The following is an 18,758-nucleotide window of genomic DNA, read 5'->3' on the forward strand; positions in this document are numbered from 1 at the left end:
AGTGCAAAGAAAGACAATTTTGGGACAAGGTTTTTGTCCGCGCCTCTCAGTAGTTCTGTGGCCGACATAATGAAATGTATTTTTTCACCCACTGTGGTAAATCTACCATCAAAGGACAATTCATTTGTAAGAGTAAGCTTTGTCCTTTCAACTGTTAGGATAACATATTGGTTAATACAGATTAACGTGTTTCCTACGCGAGTAAATCTGGACACAAACCGGTGTTTTTCCTATAACACGTCACGTAAGTCACGCATACAGACATCACGCATCCGAGTAAGGTCGCTTACGATAGAGGTGGTTGGAACTTTGCAAAGGTGCTCGTTCAAGCTCAAGATTCGTTTTTCGATTCAAGTTTTGTTTCAAAATGCGTCCCACATGGAAAGGAGTGAGTATGCGTTCAAAGCCATCAGCGTCACATTCAATTTTTCGAGTTTTGTTGGTCATAGCAAGGGGTTAATCATTTTCGGTCTAGGGGCCGGCTCTCTCCCTTAAGCCTCGGCCGAGCTTCCTGATCAGTCTGTAAATCTTTAGTCTCCCTCGCATAGTAAATCTTTGGATAGCGGTGTCGGGGCCGAAATCTCCGGCGTAGCCGTAAATGTTTCGCGCTGCCATACGACGGTTCAGCACTCTAGTTTCTATACCAATCAATAGAAATAAATTAAGTGTAAAAACACTACAGTCTCCCCCCAACTTATCATTGAAAGGTAATGGGAATTTGAAGTGCGCATCACGATTTGGTAACTCCTAAAACTCAGTCTAAGCCTTACTGTTGAGTAATTTAGCCCAAGGGCGTGCGCGCTAGCTCTCAAAATTTCGACGATTTACCATGGAAAAACCCTCAAATTATACGAGTGGTCGGACTATATATATTTTTTGCGAACTGTTTGAAAGAGTGAAATGAATTGAGAAATGAAACTTTTTGACAAAGTTTGAAAACACGAGTTTTACAATGGTCAATTTCGAAGCGTAGAAAGTTTTTCCCTCAGGATTTTGGTTTGGAAAGATCTTTCTAAGCTAGGGAAAGTATCTTCTATTTGATTTTCCGCGATTGGCCAACTAAAATCCATACAAAAACCCAAACAAACCACGCCATTTCATTGGTCGTATTCTGCTTTTGTATACATTATTTCTTATACACGTCGAGTATAATACATAATTATAATTCTAGAATATTGTACAAATATTTTCGTGATATTGTGCGTAATAATTATATTAGATATGCTGAAATTCTATTTTACTATAATCATTAATTTTCTAGTATTATTCATACGTAAGTTAAAAAATCTAAGAATTTATGTAAACCCAGGAATGACCACAGGAAGCCCAAGCCAGCCCTCTTTGTCCTAAATAAATATTTCGGCTGATTTCATATTTGAATTTGAATTTTCGAAAAAAAGTACGTCAATATAAACCGAAACATTGATTGAGCCTAAAAGGTATGTTTGGGGTACCTGTGGAGTGATTATATCATCGACTGCGACTGAAATGTGCGGCAGAAAAATTAAAAATAATTGATACAAAAATAAAAGCTTTCGAGTTGTAAAAATCTCTGCATCACAAAGATTTTGTAATAGAAAAGCAGTGGATTTCTAGATGACTAGATTCCAATTCCGATAGCCAATCAGATAAGATGGCAAATCTGATTGGTTATTAAGAAACAGTATTTTAGCCAATCTGCAGATTCTCGAGTTCAAATATTTCGATATTGATGAGCTACTAAAGATTTCTCCTGCTCTTTCGTCAACGTCGTAGTTTTTGTTCCTAGAGCCAGCGGTGCTCCTGGTCAGCATTGATGAATTGGAGACATGCGCGCATGTCCGCTAAGTTCGTAAACATGGAATCTCGTTCTTAGAGTCTGCGCTTCTGCTGGTCAGCGATAGAGACATCACTGCTGACCAAGAGGAGCTCAGGCTATTGTATTTTGCGACTAAAAATTCAGAAACCTTAATTTTTGCCAGGATCTGTTAATGAGCCGAGGTCCGAAAGATTCTAGTCTTAAATGTGTTTTATAATTCATTATTTTAAAACGCATACTTTGTACTGATTGGTATTTTAGAGAGAAACTTAGAGACAGGGAGAGAATTTGGAAAGGAAAAAGAAAGATAAAGGAGAACTTGACGTCTGAGCTAAGACTTTTATGTACACTATTGCTCCCTGGAATAAAAAAATTCTAAAAAATTGTATTTTGGGTTGTCATATTTTTCTAAAAAATAAAGACAACTCTGTACTAAGTACTACTAAATTAAAAACTGTTAAAAAAATATCCTCGCATTCTGGTTAAAAACAATTCCATCCTATTCATTATTCCAGTTCTGTGGAAATGACGTTACATTTCTGCATTTATTACATGACGCTACATTTGTTACGTGAAGGAATGGGTACATCTCGGCTCGAGGCGTCTTAGAGCAGGCATATCCTTCATGTCTCTTTTTCTTCGAGTATTTGTTTCTGTTCCAATATGGCGGCGATATTTGGTTGTGAATGCGACCGTAGTCTCTCCAGTTTTGTAAGACTACCAAACGTTTTGTATTTTATCATACTTTTTACTAAAATCTGTGAAGGAAATGAAAAATAGATTCGATATAAAATCATATCTAGAAAATTTTGAAAAAATTGAAATTTCTTTAATTTTTTTTTTTTTTTCAAAAAGCGCCTATATCCAGTTTTCGAGTTCTCTGTTCCTCAGGGTTAGCCTAATTTTTGAGTAAAATTTTCACGTGTTCCAGTTCAGGTCCGCGAAATTCCAAGTTTTTATAGAGCGTTTTCACTCACGTGACAAGGCGGCCATATTGGTGTACCAAACATTAGAAACTTTCTAGACAGATTTTGCATAAAAATAGAATCCAATTCCCCGAGGATAGAAAATGCATCGTTTTGGAATACCAACATGGCCGCTCTGACGTCACACGTGAAAACGCTCTATGATGTTGAAGTTATGCATTCTTTCTTTACTTTAAAATTGGTGTTTGTAAATATTTGACGCTGAAATGAGGGTAACCCTGAGTCTGTTATCATATTATCACGGAATACGGCAGTATTGTACTAATTTGAAATGGTCTTTTCAAATGGCGGCTATGATGTTGCGTACCAGTAGCATAAGACAGGAAGCCCAAACTGAATTAATTACTTACCAGGGTTTTAATTTTGGGTATCGTTCGCACGCTGTTTCTTATATCTTCATCAGTGATTTCGATAACTGAACAGTTTTCCGCTGTGGAAGGTAAATGGTCTCGTCCTCCTCTCGTTACCCAGGGATGTATCTGTCAATTAAACGTCATTAGTGCCTAATACTCTTCGTTGAGGGTATTAACTATTCCGCCATATTGAAATTATATTCAACAGAGCCTTCGGGAAGTGTTTTATAAACCTAAAATGTTCTGAGCATTGAACAGAATTTTACAATCACAAAGCAGCTTTTAGCAACCAATTACTTGATGTTGGCGCATGCGCGTGTATTTGGAGCAATCAGCATCGGCCTAGAAATGATACTTTCTGTTATACAAATGTTATAGAAGTTAGACAGAAATTATCTTGGCGGCACGTGAGCATCACGTGAGCGCAATGCATGATGGTACATGCATGTATCTTTACAGTGATTGCTGCTGGACGCTGGCTGCATATCCATGATAAACAAGTCGTTCCTGAACAACTGCGTCATTGAGGAGAAGTGTACACTATTGATGGTTTTCACGGCGGACATGTTGGAGGAAGTTAACAAAAGAATTGTCACTTAACAAAACAATTGTCAATGAATTCTTTTGTTATATCCTCCAACATGGCCGCCGTGTTTTTCGTTATTCAATTCTCTTGGGGATGGTTGAAAACCATCAATAGGGTGTTTCTAGAGCCTTAAATGGGGAGGAAAGATTACCGAGGAGCTCCGAAAAAGGTGGAATTTTTCCCGAGAAAAATTAGCTTGAAAAAACATAAATTACAACTTCAAAATTTAAAACTTACTTTGATTTCAGGTACTGTTATTCTCTCTTTTGGGTCCTTAATCAGCAGTCGCAATAGCAGATCTTCTAGTTTTGGATTTATAACAGGTCTAAGATAACAGAATCAATGAAAGTACCATCAGTGAAAACACATATTTGCTTTCATGTTACTTTTTTACGAATGAAAAAACAACCCAAACTACTTACTCTTCGGGGAATTCTAACCTGAAAGAACAACGAAAATTATAGTATTAAGCATGTTAAAAGTTTTTTCCCTTCAAATAAAATATAATCCAATTAAGCTTAAGCATCACGTGATAATGTATCATCTACCTAATTGCTATTACAATTCAAATCTATGTACTAAGTAGCTACCTATCTAGTCTAGCTTTTAAGTTATCATAGGTAGCTTGTACTTTATGTATGCCATATTTCTCACAAATGTAAATATTTAAATATTGTTTTATATTAATAAGTACTGAATAAAATATTGATTGATTGATAGCCGCCATGTTGGTTTTGATATTTAGTGCTTTCGATATTAAGTGTGACGTCGTTCACATGAAAAAACGACTTGCATGGGAAAAGCAGAGCTATAAGTTTATTATACAAATTGTTATAATATGAAAAACTGCTTGGATAGAAAACAAAATGGCATCCTTACTGCTGTATTCGTATCTTTTCGTATAATGCCATTCTGTTGCCATCTTCAAACGGACACTAAGTGAACCAAATAAACTTTAGATTAGTGCACTAAGCCTTTATTTATTGAATGATACGTGAACACAAGTTACAAGGTGGCAAAATAAGTAAGACATTAGCCCTACAGCATGTCGCTGCCCTGAAACAGTGCCAAAGCAAGCGCGTTTTCTTACCTTGCCATATACAAAGCAAAATAGAGTGATGCCCATGGCCCACACGTCCACTGCCTTCCCAGAATACTTATCGCGAGATGCTGGAAAAAATATGGAATATTGGACGATTATGAAATAGTTATGAAAGTGATAGGCAGAAAAAATGATGGTCAGAGACACACAGACACATACAGACAAACACAGACAGACAGACAGATAAATAAACAGGCATGCAGAATAGGATTGACAGACAGACAGACCAACGGAAAGAAAGACAGATGAATAGATAGACAAACAGATGCAAGCTTTTTAATGCAACTTTCTGGAATTTCTTTAAATTAACCACTTTACACACACTTGTTCTCTGATCTAACAGAAGCCTCACAGTTGTACCATACAGCCTTGGTTGCATGCTTGGAGTTTGGACTGTGCACCGGTATATAAATAATAACGAGCAATGATAACTAACATCCAGGACTTACTTTGAAGCGATTCAGGCGCCATGAAAGCAGGGGAGCCAGCGGTCTTCGACAGGAAAGCATCGTCACCTTCAAACACATCCGACACCCCAAAGTCCGCTATCTAAAAATGACAACGTTCATTTTGTTTCATAAAGTAGCAGCAATAAACAAACAAACAAACAAACGGTACGAGCAAAATATACTTTTATTCTCCCGTTGTCACCCAGAAGAAGATTTGACGGCTTGATGTCTCGGTGAACGATTTTATGATAGTGAACTACGAAGAAAAAAAGGAAAATAATAAATCATTTGGTGCGAGAATGGAGAAATGTGACCTAATAATGCGATTAATAGGTGAACGTACGATAAAATAATTTGTTTGGGTTGACTGTCCTGTAAATAGTATTGTATAGAACGGTCTGTAAATTGCCAACCAGTAAAATCTATCGGAAAATCAAACAAAGCAAAGTGACAAAACCTATGGCACTTTCTCAAGCGACAGCCATCTTAACTGGATCAATAGATAGATAGGCTACACGGATGGAACAAAGGTTTTTGTTCTCATGGGTATAAACAAACAAATAAACATTATCAAGGATGTTAGCATCACAATGGCAATGTCCATACGAACATAACATCCAATTGCACACACTGAACATTTATGAATTTGAGCATCCCCGTTGGGAGTCGTGTGGTTAGAAGCATGAGAAGCACTGAGGCAAGCACATTGTATGTCACAATACTCACGGTATTCTATTCCCAGTAACAGGTCCCTAAAATGATTCCTCGCAACCTCTTGAGACAACTTGGGGCCTGGGACCTCCATTACTTCCCTAGTAAATAGAATACAAACGGAATTGAATATTGATCCCGTGAATATTGATGTAGTATCGAAGAAAGAAGATTCAAGTAACTCACCCTTTGTCCACCAATTCGAAGACTGAAAAGAGAAACAACAGTACTTTTGGTTACTGGATTAGACTCCCGAGGATATAGAAGCTTTGCCCCATCACGTGATGGCAGCCATGACAGTAGGCAGGAACAACTGAATCTTGTCTAATGTGATTTACATGAGAAAGAATTCAGTTTCCTAGAGGAAAATGCTCTATTGTTGTGCCTCCTGTCACGGCTGCCATCACGTGATGATGCAAAGCTTCTATGTCACCATTTTTTATTTCGCAGGTGAGAAACTGGTGCTGATAAACACAAGAACAAGGCTTGTTGCCCTTTCCTCAAAGTGCTACGAGTACCCTTGTTTCAAATGTCTGTGTTCTTTATTTTGTCCCCTAACTCATCTCTTTGTTTCTCGTATTTATAGGACTAATGGCCTCACTCTCATGTTTATTCACCAGTCCCCACGCGGTCCCATAGAGATATGAATAATGATTATTGAACCAATACAACTAATACATTTGCTCACCTAAATAAAGGTTGTCTTCCGCGGGATCATCTAAAACCTTTAGACAAAGCATACAAACACATTTACTCGTGTTAGGAACGTCATTTTAACATGTATTCATCTATTACAAACAGTATTAAGCGTTATGTAGAAAACTATTTGAAATATTACTATTATTAACCTTTTCATAAATTGATGGATGTACATTTTTATAGTATTGTTTTTATTTCATGGCTTTCATGAAAAGCAATGTCATTAACGTTGATGTTATTACCGTGGTAAAATAAAGATGATTCAACTAAATCATAACAAATGTCATCTTACCGGATCGAATAGTCCCCTTCACAGTTCCCTGCGCCATCTTGAAAGGTAGCCGTGCCTTTGCATCGTAGCGAGACGAACGGTGAGCTTGCAATGATAGAGACCTTTTTTAACACCTTGGACAATTATTCACATGTATCTATCATTGCAAGCTCACCGTTCGTCTCGCTACGATGCAAAGGCACGGCTACCTTTCAAGATGGCGCAGGGAACTGTGAAGGGGACTATTAAAGAGAAAAGTTGATGTTACCCGGTACCCACTCCCAAGGGGTTCTAGCCCGCACATGCACTTTTTGCTAGCATCCTTTATATTATAAGTCTACCCACATACAGATACTTGAATGTTCTTTACATTCTAGTCTTCTATATTTATGTTTCATTTATCCTGTAAGTACCTCGTAAAGTCGTACGACGTTTGGATGGTCAACTTTCTTTAGTATGGCTATCTCTCTTTGAAGGTTTTCAAGCCCTGGATTTTTGCCTCGGTCACCAGGTTTACCTAACATGGAGGGAAAAAATCAAGTTTGAGACAGACAGACAAACAGACAGACAGACAGACAGACAGTCAGTCAGTCAGACAGACAGACAGACAGACAGACAGACACGAATGGAATAGTCAACAGACCAGAAACGGATGGACAAAACAGAGACGTAATAGAACACACAAAATGACTAGCTGACACACAAACAGATACGACAAATGGAGACAGGCAGATACAAAGACGACAAACATTGATACAGATAGATGAAACGGCGAGGCAGATGGACGACCTATACTTTTTTCAATTGTACTTACGTAGTCCTGCTTTTCGTATAATTCTTTTCTTAGAAATAATCTTCATGGCCTAAACAAACAAACATCAAATAAACAGATGAGGATTTCTCTTGGCTTTACCGCGAGCGAATAATGATCATAATGAGTGGCGAATTTGATAGGGGAGATAAGCTCGTTTGCCGGAGCCATTCATGTTCGGAAACGCTATTACCAGAATGGTTCCATTGACTACAGTGAGTAACACATAAGACTGAATAAGCTTGTTTGCAGGAGCCTTTCCTGTTCGTCACAAACACTGTTTCTAGGAGTGTTTGTATGTCACTCCACAGAGCATACCGTCAACGTTTCAGATCGGTTTGAAGACATCCGTACGCTAACCAACCACATTGCGCGTTTGTTTCTCAGCCAATAAAAGTGCTAGGACACGTCATCGTCACGCTAAACCAACCACATTGCGCGCTTGTTTCTCAGCCAATAAAAGTGCTAGGACACGTCGTCGTCACGCTGAACCAACCACGTCGTGCACTGGTTGCGCAGCCAATAAAAGCGCCAGGACTCATCGTTACGTCACACTCACCGACTCTTATTTTGTCTCACTCTCACAAGTTTTCCTGTAAACACGTTGTCATGACATAATGTTTTGCTTGTTAACTTACATAATTAGATTGATCAAAGTCCGAGTAACAGAGTCTTACAACACCATAAGATCCCTAAAAAAGTCATAAAAAGGCACAATTTAAAATTAGCGCAAATTTCACGATTACTCTGCCAGCAAATAAAAAGTTGTTTTAATCTTTAGATTCTATAAAATCTCACCTTTCCTATTTCATCCATTAGTTTGTATTGATTCAATTGCGTAAAATTCTGAAAAGAAACGAAAATTAATTTTTTCGCAGGATTAGAAAAAGTCGGAAGGTTGACACTGAAATGGCTTACAAAATTGAAGCATTGTGATTGGTTAGTGCCCCTTTTTTAGAGATTTGATTGGTAATAAGAGCTGAAGCCATTTGTATGTCACTAAAGTGGGATAAAAGTGTTAATAAAAACCTCTTATCTCTTATCTTTTTTTTTTTTTTTTTTTTTTGATTGCTAAAGGAAGAGGAATTGCAGCGCGCATCAAACTCAGTAACAACAACGCGTCAACACCCTCTTGCAACGTAATGACTTTATACCTCAGATTCTTGTATAGACACACTCGTCGACTCAACCGTAGGGGGTCTCTTCAGTCGTGGCGACGAGCTTGAGACCGTTGACCGTGAATCTGGGCTGTTTGGCTTACTTCTTACATTGTCACCAGCTTCTACGCCTGTGTTTTTGTTCAATAAATCAGGCGTCGCCGAACTCCTTCGTAAGGACGCGAAACTCGCTTCGAGGCCTGCTCCAAGCATTCCGGATCCCGACGCCGTAGAGTTTCCCTTGGCGTTAATGTCCTTGGTATTAGAATCACCTTGTGTTTCTGTTCGTATTAGAGGAGTTGGTTGTGACTTTGAAGCTCGCTTTGCTTTGTTTTCATGATTTAGGTCGCCATTGCTTCGAGGGCTGACATAGTTATTGACACGCACTTTACCGTTTTTTGTTTTGTTGTTGGTGTGACCATTCTCGTCCATTCCCTGGCGACTTCCAGGCCTGCAATAATATTAAAATGGTAATTATGGGGTGAATAAACGACTTTATGATTTATGGATTCCAGGTGCAAGAAAGGATTAGTTGTACGGAAGGGAATTGAGAACGACTTAACATGAAGAATGGTTAAACTAGCTAATCACTAAACTGGATAAGAACAAGAACGAGTTTAGCGGCGCCTCTGGCTATGTAATGTCTAGAGGTTGCGGCAGAGATCAACTTGAGCAACGAAAAGGGATTTCTTAGCTTTAAATGCTCCTGGGTTCGATCAAAAAGCCAAGGCTAAAATACGCTTTTAGTTTAGTTGACTGCAAATGATGATGATAATAGCAACGTTCAGTTATCATCAGCAGCACAGCAGCATCACTATCATCACATTCATCTCTATCATCATCAATCTTTTAAGCCCCGTTTACACTAGCGATGTTTGCGGCGATTTTTGCTGCGATTTTGTTTTTGCGATTTTGTCCATAATAAATAATGGTAAAGAATTTACTTGTAAAGTTTTTTTCAGGATACCAAGATTTTCCTAGACGAATGTCTCTTTTGAAGGATGAGACAAAAGATTTTATATTTCCGAAAATTGCCACAAAAATCGCAGCAAAAGTCGCCAGTGTAAACGGGGCTTTACTCGTCTCTCAATCATCTAATCATCATCATCATCATCATCATCATCAACATCGTCATCACCACCATTATCATCATCATTATCATCATTATAGGCATCACCATCATCATCATCATCATTAACATCAACATCATTATTAACGTCGTCGTCATCATCATTATTATCAACATCATTATTACCATTATCAACATCCCCATTATTGGCCATCGTTCATAATCGTCAATCAATGCTTTTATTTAAGACGGAGGATGGCTGGCCATGGAATGTGATGACCCTCTGAAAGCAGCCCTCAAGCAAATACCCTAGAGGGAATCTGTTGAAATTTTCAATAAATAGCTCAAAAATATAGTTCTATCACACTATCTAGCAGATGCAAATTCAAGGAAAAAGTAACATACGAAAAAAAGAAATATGGAAAAGAATATAATATTAAAGTGAATTGCCTAAGATCACCTTTCTAATAACACAAGCCGTTTTTACTAGATTTTTCCTTTGAAAGTCGAATAAATGGCTTTTCTAGAAGCTTGACCCACCTCTGGACGCTCTTCTAATCTATATTTTATTACTGGGTATCAAATTTATTGCAGGAAGCAATTTTGTGTTATTTTGATTTTAATCTAATTGAGTCACGCTGTCTAAATTTTGGACAAGCGGACAAGCTTAACAACATTAAATCATTATTATATTGAAATTTCATCCATAGCAACAGAATTAGTCGAATTATCTATCTTTATTGTAGTTATAATTATTGTAGTTATAAGTGTTTTGATTACACAAATGTATACATAATTGATCGAAAATTTATTTTTCATACACAAAAATAAACTAACTTCATTCTTTACAAAGTTTTAACAGCAAGATAGCTGCTTCTCGTATTAGCTTGAAACGAAATTCGATATAGTCTAAGCCAAGGCTGTTTTCGTCGTTTTAGACAGCTCTATAATTACTTTTAAGTATGTTAACATTACTTAACAAAGAATTGAAATGCTTGAAGTCGTGACATTCCTTTGCTTGAAGCCACATGTACAAGGTAGTGAAGGTTCTAGCAACCTCTCTGGTTGAAATTTTATTCCATCAAATTATTATCAATTCTAACTAAGGTCATGTTAAGCTTCCAAAGGAATATCTCTTTCCTAATCCTCGACTGTAAATTATGTTTAGAACTAAGATAACACACTAAGTACACAACTCAAATTATAAACTCAAGAATAACACGAGTTTAGACCTGTAATTTGCACAGGTTTCTACTTATAACTATAAAACACAGATAGCTTGGTAATAAACTCAAAGTAAGGAAACCGAATGAGACTTAATTTTGAGTCTAAATGTTGTGTTTTCGATTGTTTACCTTATGCAAAAGAACCTCTGAGACAGTCGTCTTATCTTCTTCATGGCGTTGAAAGTACCACTTTTCTTTGCACAAGTTTGACTCTTTTAGAAGATAGTCGCACACAAGGTACAGAATGTTATATGAATGGTTCGTAGAAAGAGTCCAGGGGTTTACACGACCAGAGGTTAATTTAATTTGAGGGTATAATCAAACACAGACGGCTGATCTTGGGACTAGTGGAATTTATGAATATCTTAATAAGTGATTAAAATAGGACACATGCAAAGCTTAGGTGATAATATCGTGAAGGGAATAGGTCAAGGATGACTGACATGAATCGTGAACAAAAACTTTTAACTTGGGAAAATCATTTAAAACAAACGAACCAACAATCAAATAAAAACGAAACTACAAACAAATAAACATCAGTGGCGAATCCAGGATTTTTCAAAGGGGGGTTCCGTTTCTTAAACTGTGTATAATTCTCTTTTGTTTAGTCGATGTCTGACAAAAAAATTGGCTCTAATTACCTAATTTACTATCTAGTAACGGAACTTAAAGGTAAATTAAACATTATAACAGCAAATATTTATCATTTCGTGTTCAACATTATCCTTGTGGATACTTTTAAGCAAAATTTATATAAGACATATTTCTATTACCGACAAGATCAAGCCTTCAAGGGGGGTTCCGTGGAACCCTTCGAACCCCCCCTGGATCAACCACTGAACATACGAAAGAAGGAACAAACAAAATCAACTAACGAAAGAACAAAACGATAGAACACTGTTTCATATGCTTGGTATGGGAAAACCGTGGTCTTTGCATTTTTTAAATTGATCATTTGACTTTTAATCGATGCAACATTTTACCATTAAAAAATTAAGTAAGCTTAGTTAATATTCTCTTGATTTTATTAATCTACTCCAAGATGTTTCACAAAAATATTTTCTCTCTTGGTGGGCACCGAACAGACCGATACATATATAAAAATTCTTGTCTATCGTTTTTCAAGTGATTTTAAAATATTTTTGAAAGAAAGAAAGAAAGAAAGAAAGAAAGAAAGAAAGAAAGAAAGAAAGAAAGAAAGAAAGAAAGAAAGAAAGAAAGAAAGAAAGAAAGAAAGAAAGAAAGAAAGAAAGAAAGAAAGAAAGAAAGAAAGAAAGAAAGAAAGAAAGAAAGAAAGAAAGAAAGAAAGGAAGAAAGAAAAAATAGCAAAGAAAGAAAGCTAAGAAAGAAAGCAAAGAAAGAAAGAAAAGACAAGTAAACGAAAAAATGGATGAATCTAGCAAAGTAAAATGAAGAGATTAGGATCAACGATCAATTTTCTCCCCGTAGATTGAAATAGAAATCGGAAAATAACATGGTTAAGATTATGAATCATTAACAAATTCTTACTCCATTCCGTTAAGAACTTATATTTTATGAATGAGCAGAAAAATGATGAAAATTTAAGAACTGAAAAACTAAAAAAATCACCAAAAATGTAGAGAATTTGACATGTACCATGTTTTCCTGAAAAATCATATACTTTGCATTTGGCTTTTTTCTTGGTAAAAACAAGATTATAAATTACTTAGTTCTACATGCTTTTGTTATAATTTTTACCTTGCATCTGCTGTTGAATATGAAAACAAATTCAGTTTTGTCCTATGATAGCTAAAAACGCCAAAGAATCCAAAAAGTTTTCGATGAAACCTCGTTTTCTATGTCAAGGAATTCTTCAGGGCATAAACAAGAGCTCTTTCGATAATTCTGAGAATCGTAAGACAAAGTTTTGCTTCCAACTCCTCTTAACTCGAAGCTCTAAAATGAATTCCAAAGGAAGTAATCACAAAAATACTTATCTCTTGTGAACGTAATAAAAAATTTATGGCGAAATGGCTCTTGCTGTAGACAATGTAGACTAATTTACACTAAAAAGAACTGAGAATAAAAGAGTAAAACTAAGTATTTACGGTTTAATTTGAATATACTTCCTCGAAAAGACTCATTACAAAATGTCAATATTTCTACGACAATTTTGACACAAATATCATCAGCATTCTTTGCCTACTCTTCTTTAAAGCGATAATGCAAATCTAAAATAGGTTTGAAAACATGTATTATAAATTCAAAAACAATATTGGCTGATAACCAAATATCTTTGAAATATTAATAAGTTTTACCGAGAAAAAAAGAGAACAAAAGAACAAGCTGTTTGATCTCTCATTCTTTCGAACCACTCTCATAGTATAGTTAGAAACTGTAAAAAAATTTAGAAATTTTAAAGCACAATTCGAAAGCTTTTCCCCTCATGCTTTCCATTTTGAATATGAGTACTATTTGGTCAACTTTTGTGGGTTTTTCAAAGATTGAAAATTCATTTCATCGTACTTACGTAAGTCTTTCAACTGAGTCTTTCAAAAGTAATCGACAACTTGTAAGGTTTTTTCCAATTTACTAAAAGTTTTTTGGCATATTTTTAGGGAAGTGTCTTTTTTTATTCGTGCTCGTCCTTCTTCAGCGGGAATAACATGTAAATTATAAGGCTTATACTTCAAATTTCCTCCAGGAGTCGAAAGAGTTTAAGAATCTGTTTATACCGAACCCGCTGTATACACAGAACCTTTATGATACCCGCCAAACACGACGAGTCGGAAATCATACCCTAAAAACCAGTCAGCTTCCTCAAGTCTAAACGGAAAAATATACGAAAATGATCTAGCAAAAGCCACCGACCGGTCACGACGTTAAGACCACCTATAGAAAGATGGTCCATATTCAATGATACCTATAAATAACTACAATTTTTCCGGGTTTTGTTCCAGCAAAAATATCATACAATAAAAAAGATAGATGCCATACATTTGTTAATTATGACACCATCATCTAAAAACAGTATTTTGAGAAGTCAAATTTTCCATCGCTAAGAGTTAGTAATATTTTGATAGAGACCGCAGTCAAAATCCCAGCAATCTTGGGCTGTGTTGGTCGTATACAATTATTGAGATAGGTGTAATAATGCTCTAACCGCCATGAATAGCATTCCATCAAGTCGGACTCCAGCATGCAGCGTGATTCAGCATCTACCGCAAAGCTTGATATAAGTCACCAACCTCGTATTTCCTCTCGCGGCCTTTCCCTTCGATTCTTTCTCTCCTGACTCTACCCTTCCCTACTCCCTTTCCTTTCCTTTCCTTTCCTTACCTTACCTTACCTTACCTTACCTTTCCTTTCCTTTCTTTCTTTTCCTTCTCTTTCTATCCCATTTTTCAGTTTCCATTCCTAACTTGTTTGATGGGCAAGACTCTCGCTTCTTATCTGACTATTTGCCAAGCAGTTTAGTGAGACCACCAAGGCCTATTTTCCAGAGTGTTCTATTCGGTCGAAGGAAATATAATCCGATATTGCTTATAATAAAATGAAGCTAAAACTCTAGAGCTTGATTTTTGTTTCTTAATATTCTGCATTTTATGTTGGAAAACTCTGAATCGTGTACACAGAGGGACTGGATTGGACTAAGTGTGACTCGATCTTGAATTGTAAAAAAAAAAAAAAAAAAATTCATATTTTTTTAAGTATTGAAAAGCTAAGGATACTCTTGATACATGGCAAAAACATGTCTAATCTCTAGAATTTGATTTATCCTTCTAGATTCTGAGTTTTGATAGATTTTTTCATTTTGGAAAATCAGGAACCGAGCATAGATGGACTGGACTGGACGTCGTTTAACTGGATCGTGCGGATCGAAAAGGTGCTTTTTACGCTGAATTTGCCGCTTTTATTCTATGATGTTTATTTTAATATTCATAACTAGTTATCTTATGCTGGAATTTTGTAAAAAAATAAAGATTTAATTCTTTTTGAAATTTGGCAATTTTGAGACTGTTGTTTTACCAAGGTCTATTGAGTGTGGTTAAGATATAATGTCTTCCAAGGTTTTACAGTTTCTGCATGTAGTTAAACAACACTTCACCCATATTGACATCCTTTGTTCTGTATTTCTGTTGCATTTCTTTATTTTTGCATATGAGTTAAATTTTATTTAGATACTTCTGGGAATCAAGTAAAAGCTTCTTGTTTCCAAAGCCATGCAAAATTATTTTTACCTCTTCCTCCAGCCCCAATTTTGAATCCAGAAAACATAAACAAGGCAGACAAGCGTAAGCTGCACACTGATTGGCTGGGATTTCATTCCAATTGTTTTTTGAGTTTTTATTGCCAGCTGAGCAGTGAAGCTTGAAAGAATGAAGCAAACATGGTGGTAAAGTGAAATTGTTTTTATTCTTCCTTTCAATATTTCTGCTTCTTGTAGGCATGTGTATCATATTGTGTAGTTCCAAAAAATATCCATACCCCCTTCACGGAGGAATTTTTTTAAGACACCCCCCTACCCCCCAGAAATTCCAATTTTCTTCCATACAAACTCTGTCATTTTTGTTCTTTCTCTGACCCCCCTACTCTTTGGAAATTCCAAATTCCTCTGTGGAATGGGTATGGATGATTTCTGGAACTACACATTTTAGTTAAAAGAAAACAGAAAATACGCAAAAATTGGGTAACAGTAGCCTGGGAATAAAGGCTGGCCGCAAAGCAGCTAAACTCGCTGTGATTGGCTGAAACAAAATTCACCATTCAGCTGGTGGTTAAGAGAAATTTTAAAAAAGTCTATACAAAATCTAACCAGATTAATCATTTGTTTGGATGGAATAAAAAAAATGATAATATTACCACCGGTGCTTGTATGGTTTTATTGATTGATATAATGAATAACTAATAATTATCTCACCTGCTGACCGTCACCTTGACTTGGTCCACCCTCGACGACCTGCATGGTGGGCATGCACATACTATAAACAAACAAAATCCTAAAGTTTCAACATGCCCACTTTATACACCTATTTCAACAAAACATTTTCATCGCGATAGGCGATAGGCAATAGGCAATAGGCAAAAAGCAATAGGAGATAGGTCATTCCAAGATCCAAGAATAGCTGGAATGACTTGTGTTTCTGCTTCTTATTCTCGTCAAAAAAATGGACCTTAGTGTTAGGACTGATTCTATGTTCTTTGTATGCAACGAAACCATTTCCATGTTGAAATGACCTATCGCCTATCGCCTTTAACAATGACAACATTTATTGAAATAGGTATATCATATACACCTAAATAGCAAAGATGGTGTCTGGAATCTATGTAGCTATTCCCAGAGCAGTTACTCAGAGATAAAGAAAATGAAACTTCACCAAATGTATTTCAGAAAAAGTATTTTTCATTGTTGTTGGCAGAAGATATTTCATTTTAAGAAAAGATAATAGAAAATACTTGGAAATTTCCACTGTGACAAGCAATGCATGCTTCATGAGTGTAAAATTTTAATTTACTTATCACTTACCTGCACCCATTTTTTTATACTAAGCTACGTACTGAACTTCTTGTTTGTTTCTGATCTGAAATAAAATTATAAGCAAAAAATTTTGACTATCAACTTAGAAGGCTAGGTGGTGAAGCTCACTCTAAGGGACAGTGGTTTTGAGCCCTGGCTGAGGGGTAAAATTTGTAAGGTGTAAAAACCTTGGCTCTCTATATTGGGTACTTTGAATGCCTTATGGCTCGGATGAACATGTTAAATAACAGTACCCAGGCTCTCTGACTTGTGGGATGAAAAAGAACCACTGAGGACGCAACAAACCCTGGCAGTGACTACCCTCAGTGCCAGCAATGAGGTCGGCCTGGCGTAAGGTTACAAAAGGCTACTAGTGAATGAGGCCCCCTCACATTAATCACATTAACCACACAAACATTCATCATAACCACAGCTTGTATACCATAATACAATATTAGGACTTTGAAAGCAGTGCTTAATGCCATTTCTTGTATAACTAAAATAGCTCTAAATAGATATTATTATATCGTACTCCTACAAAGGTGGGGGGGGGGGGGGTCGTTCGAACAATAGAACCACCCGTAGCAACAGGCTTGCTAAGTAATTAAATACCTGTTTCACTTTTCTTAACATTTTGAATCTAACAATGTTGTTTACCAATGTGCATGAAATAAGAATTACATATATTGCTAAAGCAAGAAAAGAATTGCAGTGCATCGGCAGCTTTAGGAATGATTGCAAACTACCTATGGTGGCAAAATAGCAGTAAAAGAAGATAAAAAAATATTACCAAACATTCTAAATGAATGACAACCTTGGCTTATAATTGTGTGGCGAATAAAATTAGGCCGACAGAAATATTAAAATGAAAAGTCATAAAGCCATTAGTCCGGAGAACAGAAAGTAGAGCATTGCTCGAATACTTCAAGTCATTATTTAACGAACGATAATCTACATGTAAACATAACCATTCGAAACAAGTTCAATAAACAAAAGAGCAATGACCAGTTATTCTAACTCGTATGAATTGTTTATATTCGAAGCTATCTTTAAAATCACAAAACAGTACACTTTGACCGTAAACTTAAGGTGTTAAAAGGAATATAAAAACTAACATTTATTCGTATATTCAGTTCTGTTTTGTAGAATATCGAATTAAGGATCTTAGAGCGTAGTTTGAGATTTGGTAGCGACGGTCAAGCATTACACTAAATCTTTTGATCGTAGTTAAAGCCATCAATTAAACTCCTAAGACTCTAGCACCTTTACTCAAAGCTTAAAATATCCCTATTCTTTCATTTAAAGTTTCAAAATAAGATATAAAATAATTGATCAAGGAGATAAAATATTTTATTTCAGGCCAACTGTATGAATTTATCGCGCGTTCACACTTTCTTGCCTTCGGGGAATCGACCGACAAAAGGAATTCGTTTTTCGCGATCAAAGGATTACCACAGATCAATTTTTACACCTCTTGAGCGTGAAAAAGGTCTTCAGTAATATCTGTGCGAGTTTTCTGGTCAATCGTAGAGTTAAAAGGAACTTAAACAAGCGGGAATGTTAGGCTTATTTGAGCTCCCTCGTTTGTCTGTTTGTACACACTCTTACCTTGATGTACGACATGCGATCAAAACATGTGATCTTTTGGTTTTAGTCGACCTTGAATTTCATCATTCCCTTTAGATAATCCACCAACAACCCACACTGCCTCTTGTTTATTATTTTTCCGTCCTCTAAACGTTGTTTTTAGTAATATATGAAGGGTTTTTGAAGCCATGTATCCGAAATATAAACCCAACTCGAAAGTTGATTTGTATTGGTGTCACGTGACGGAAAAGAAATATCGCTGTTGCTACAGCAACTGAAAAATAGAGTAAAATGAAAGAAAAAACTAAACGTATTTCTCCAATAAATTTTGTTTTGGATATTTTGAGGGTTTTATGCTTTTAACAAACAGAAGGAGACAGCAAGAGAGAGATTTTCTGACTTGTAATCAGAAGTGTGCTCGGAAAAATAACAACCGGAGATAGCTTCACCGCCGCGCAGTTCAAAACTTCCCGG

The 18,758-nt window shown here is 36.3% G+C and overlaps 1 protein-coding gene across 4 annotated transcripts; it reads right to left on the reverse strand.

Moving 5' to 3' along the window:
- Positions 1–1,147: 1,147 nt before the first annotated feature.
- LOC116304792 (calcium/calmodulin-dependent protein kinase kinase 2) lies at positions 1,148–18,503 on the reverse strand. 4 transcript variants are annotated; one of them, XM_031714574.2, is made up of 19 exons: positions 18,306–18,503; positions 16,707–16,761; positions 16,101–16,161; positions 8,921–9,374; positions 8,565–8,612; positions 8,405–8,458; positions 7,770–7,818; positions 7,369–7,472; positions 6,674–6,710; positions 6,172–6,193; positions 6,001–6,086; positions 5,457–5,530; positions 5,275–5,374; positions 4,814–4,893; positions 4,603–4,658; positions 4,146–4,163; positions 3,961–4,048; positions 3,135–3,263; positions 1,148–2,556 (listed from the first exon to the last, which is right to left on the reverse strand). In XM_031714574.2, exons 2-19 carry the CDS (start codon positions 16,714–16,716, stop codon positions 2,422–2,424), a joined length of 1,605 nt encoding a protein of 534 aa, XP_031570434.1. In that variant the 5' UTR covers positions 16,717–16,761; positions 18,306–18,503; the 3' UTR covers positions 1,148–2,421. The 4 variants fall into 4 exon arrangements, with proteins under 4 accessions (XP_031570434.1, XP_031570436.1, XP_031570435.1 ...); XM_031714576.2 differs by lacking the exons at positions 16,101–16,161; positions 16,707–16,761; positions 18,306–18,503 and adding an exon at positions 12,938–13,095; XM_031714575.2 differs by lacking the exons at positions 16,101–16,161; positions 16,707–16,761; positions 18,306–18,503 and adding an exon at positions 11,348–11,577.
- Positions 18,504–18,758: the final 255 nt, after the last annotated feature.

This window comes from Actinia tenebrosa, unplaced genomic scaffold (genome assembly GCF_029948245.1).
Source record: "Actinia tenebrosa isolate PJP-AT-01 unplaced genomic scaffold, QUT_ActTen_1.0 PGA_scaffold1__47_contigs__length_23844297, whole genome shotgun sequence".
Classification (NCBI taxonomy): Eukaryota; Metazoa; Cnidaria; class Anthozoa; order Actiniaria; family Actiniidae; genus Actinia; species Actinia tenebrosa.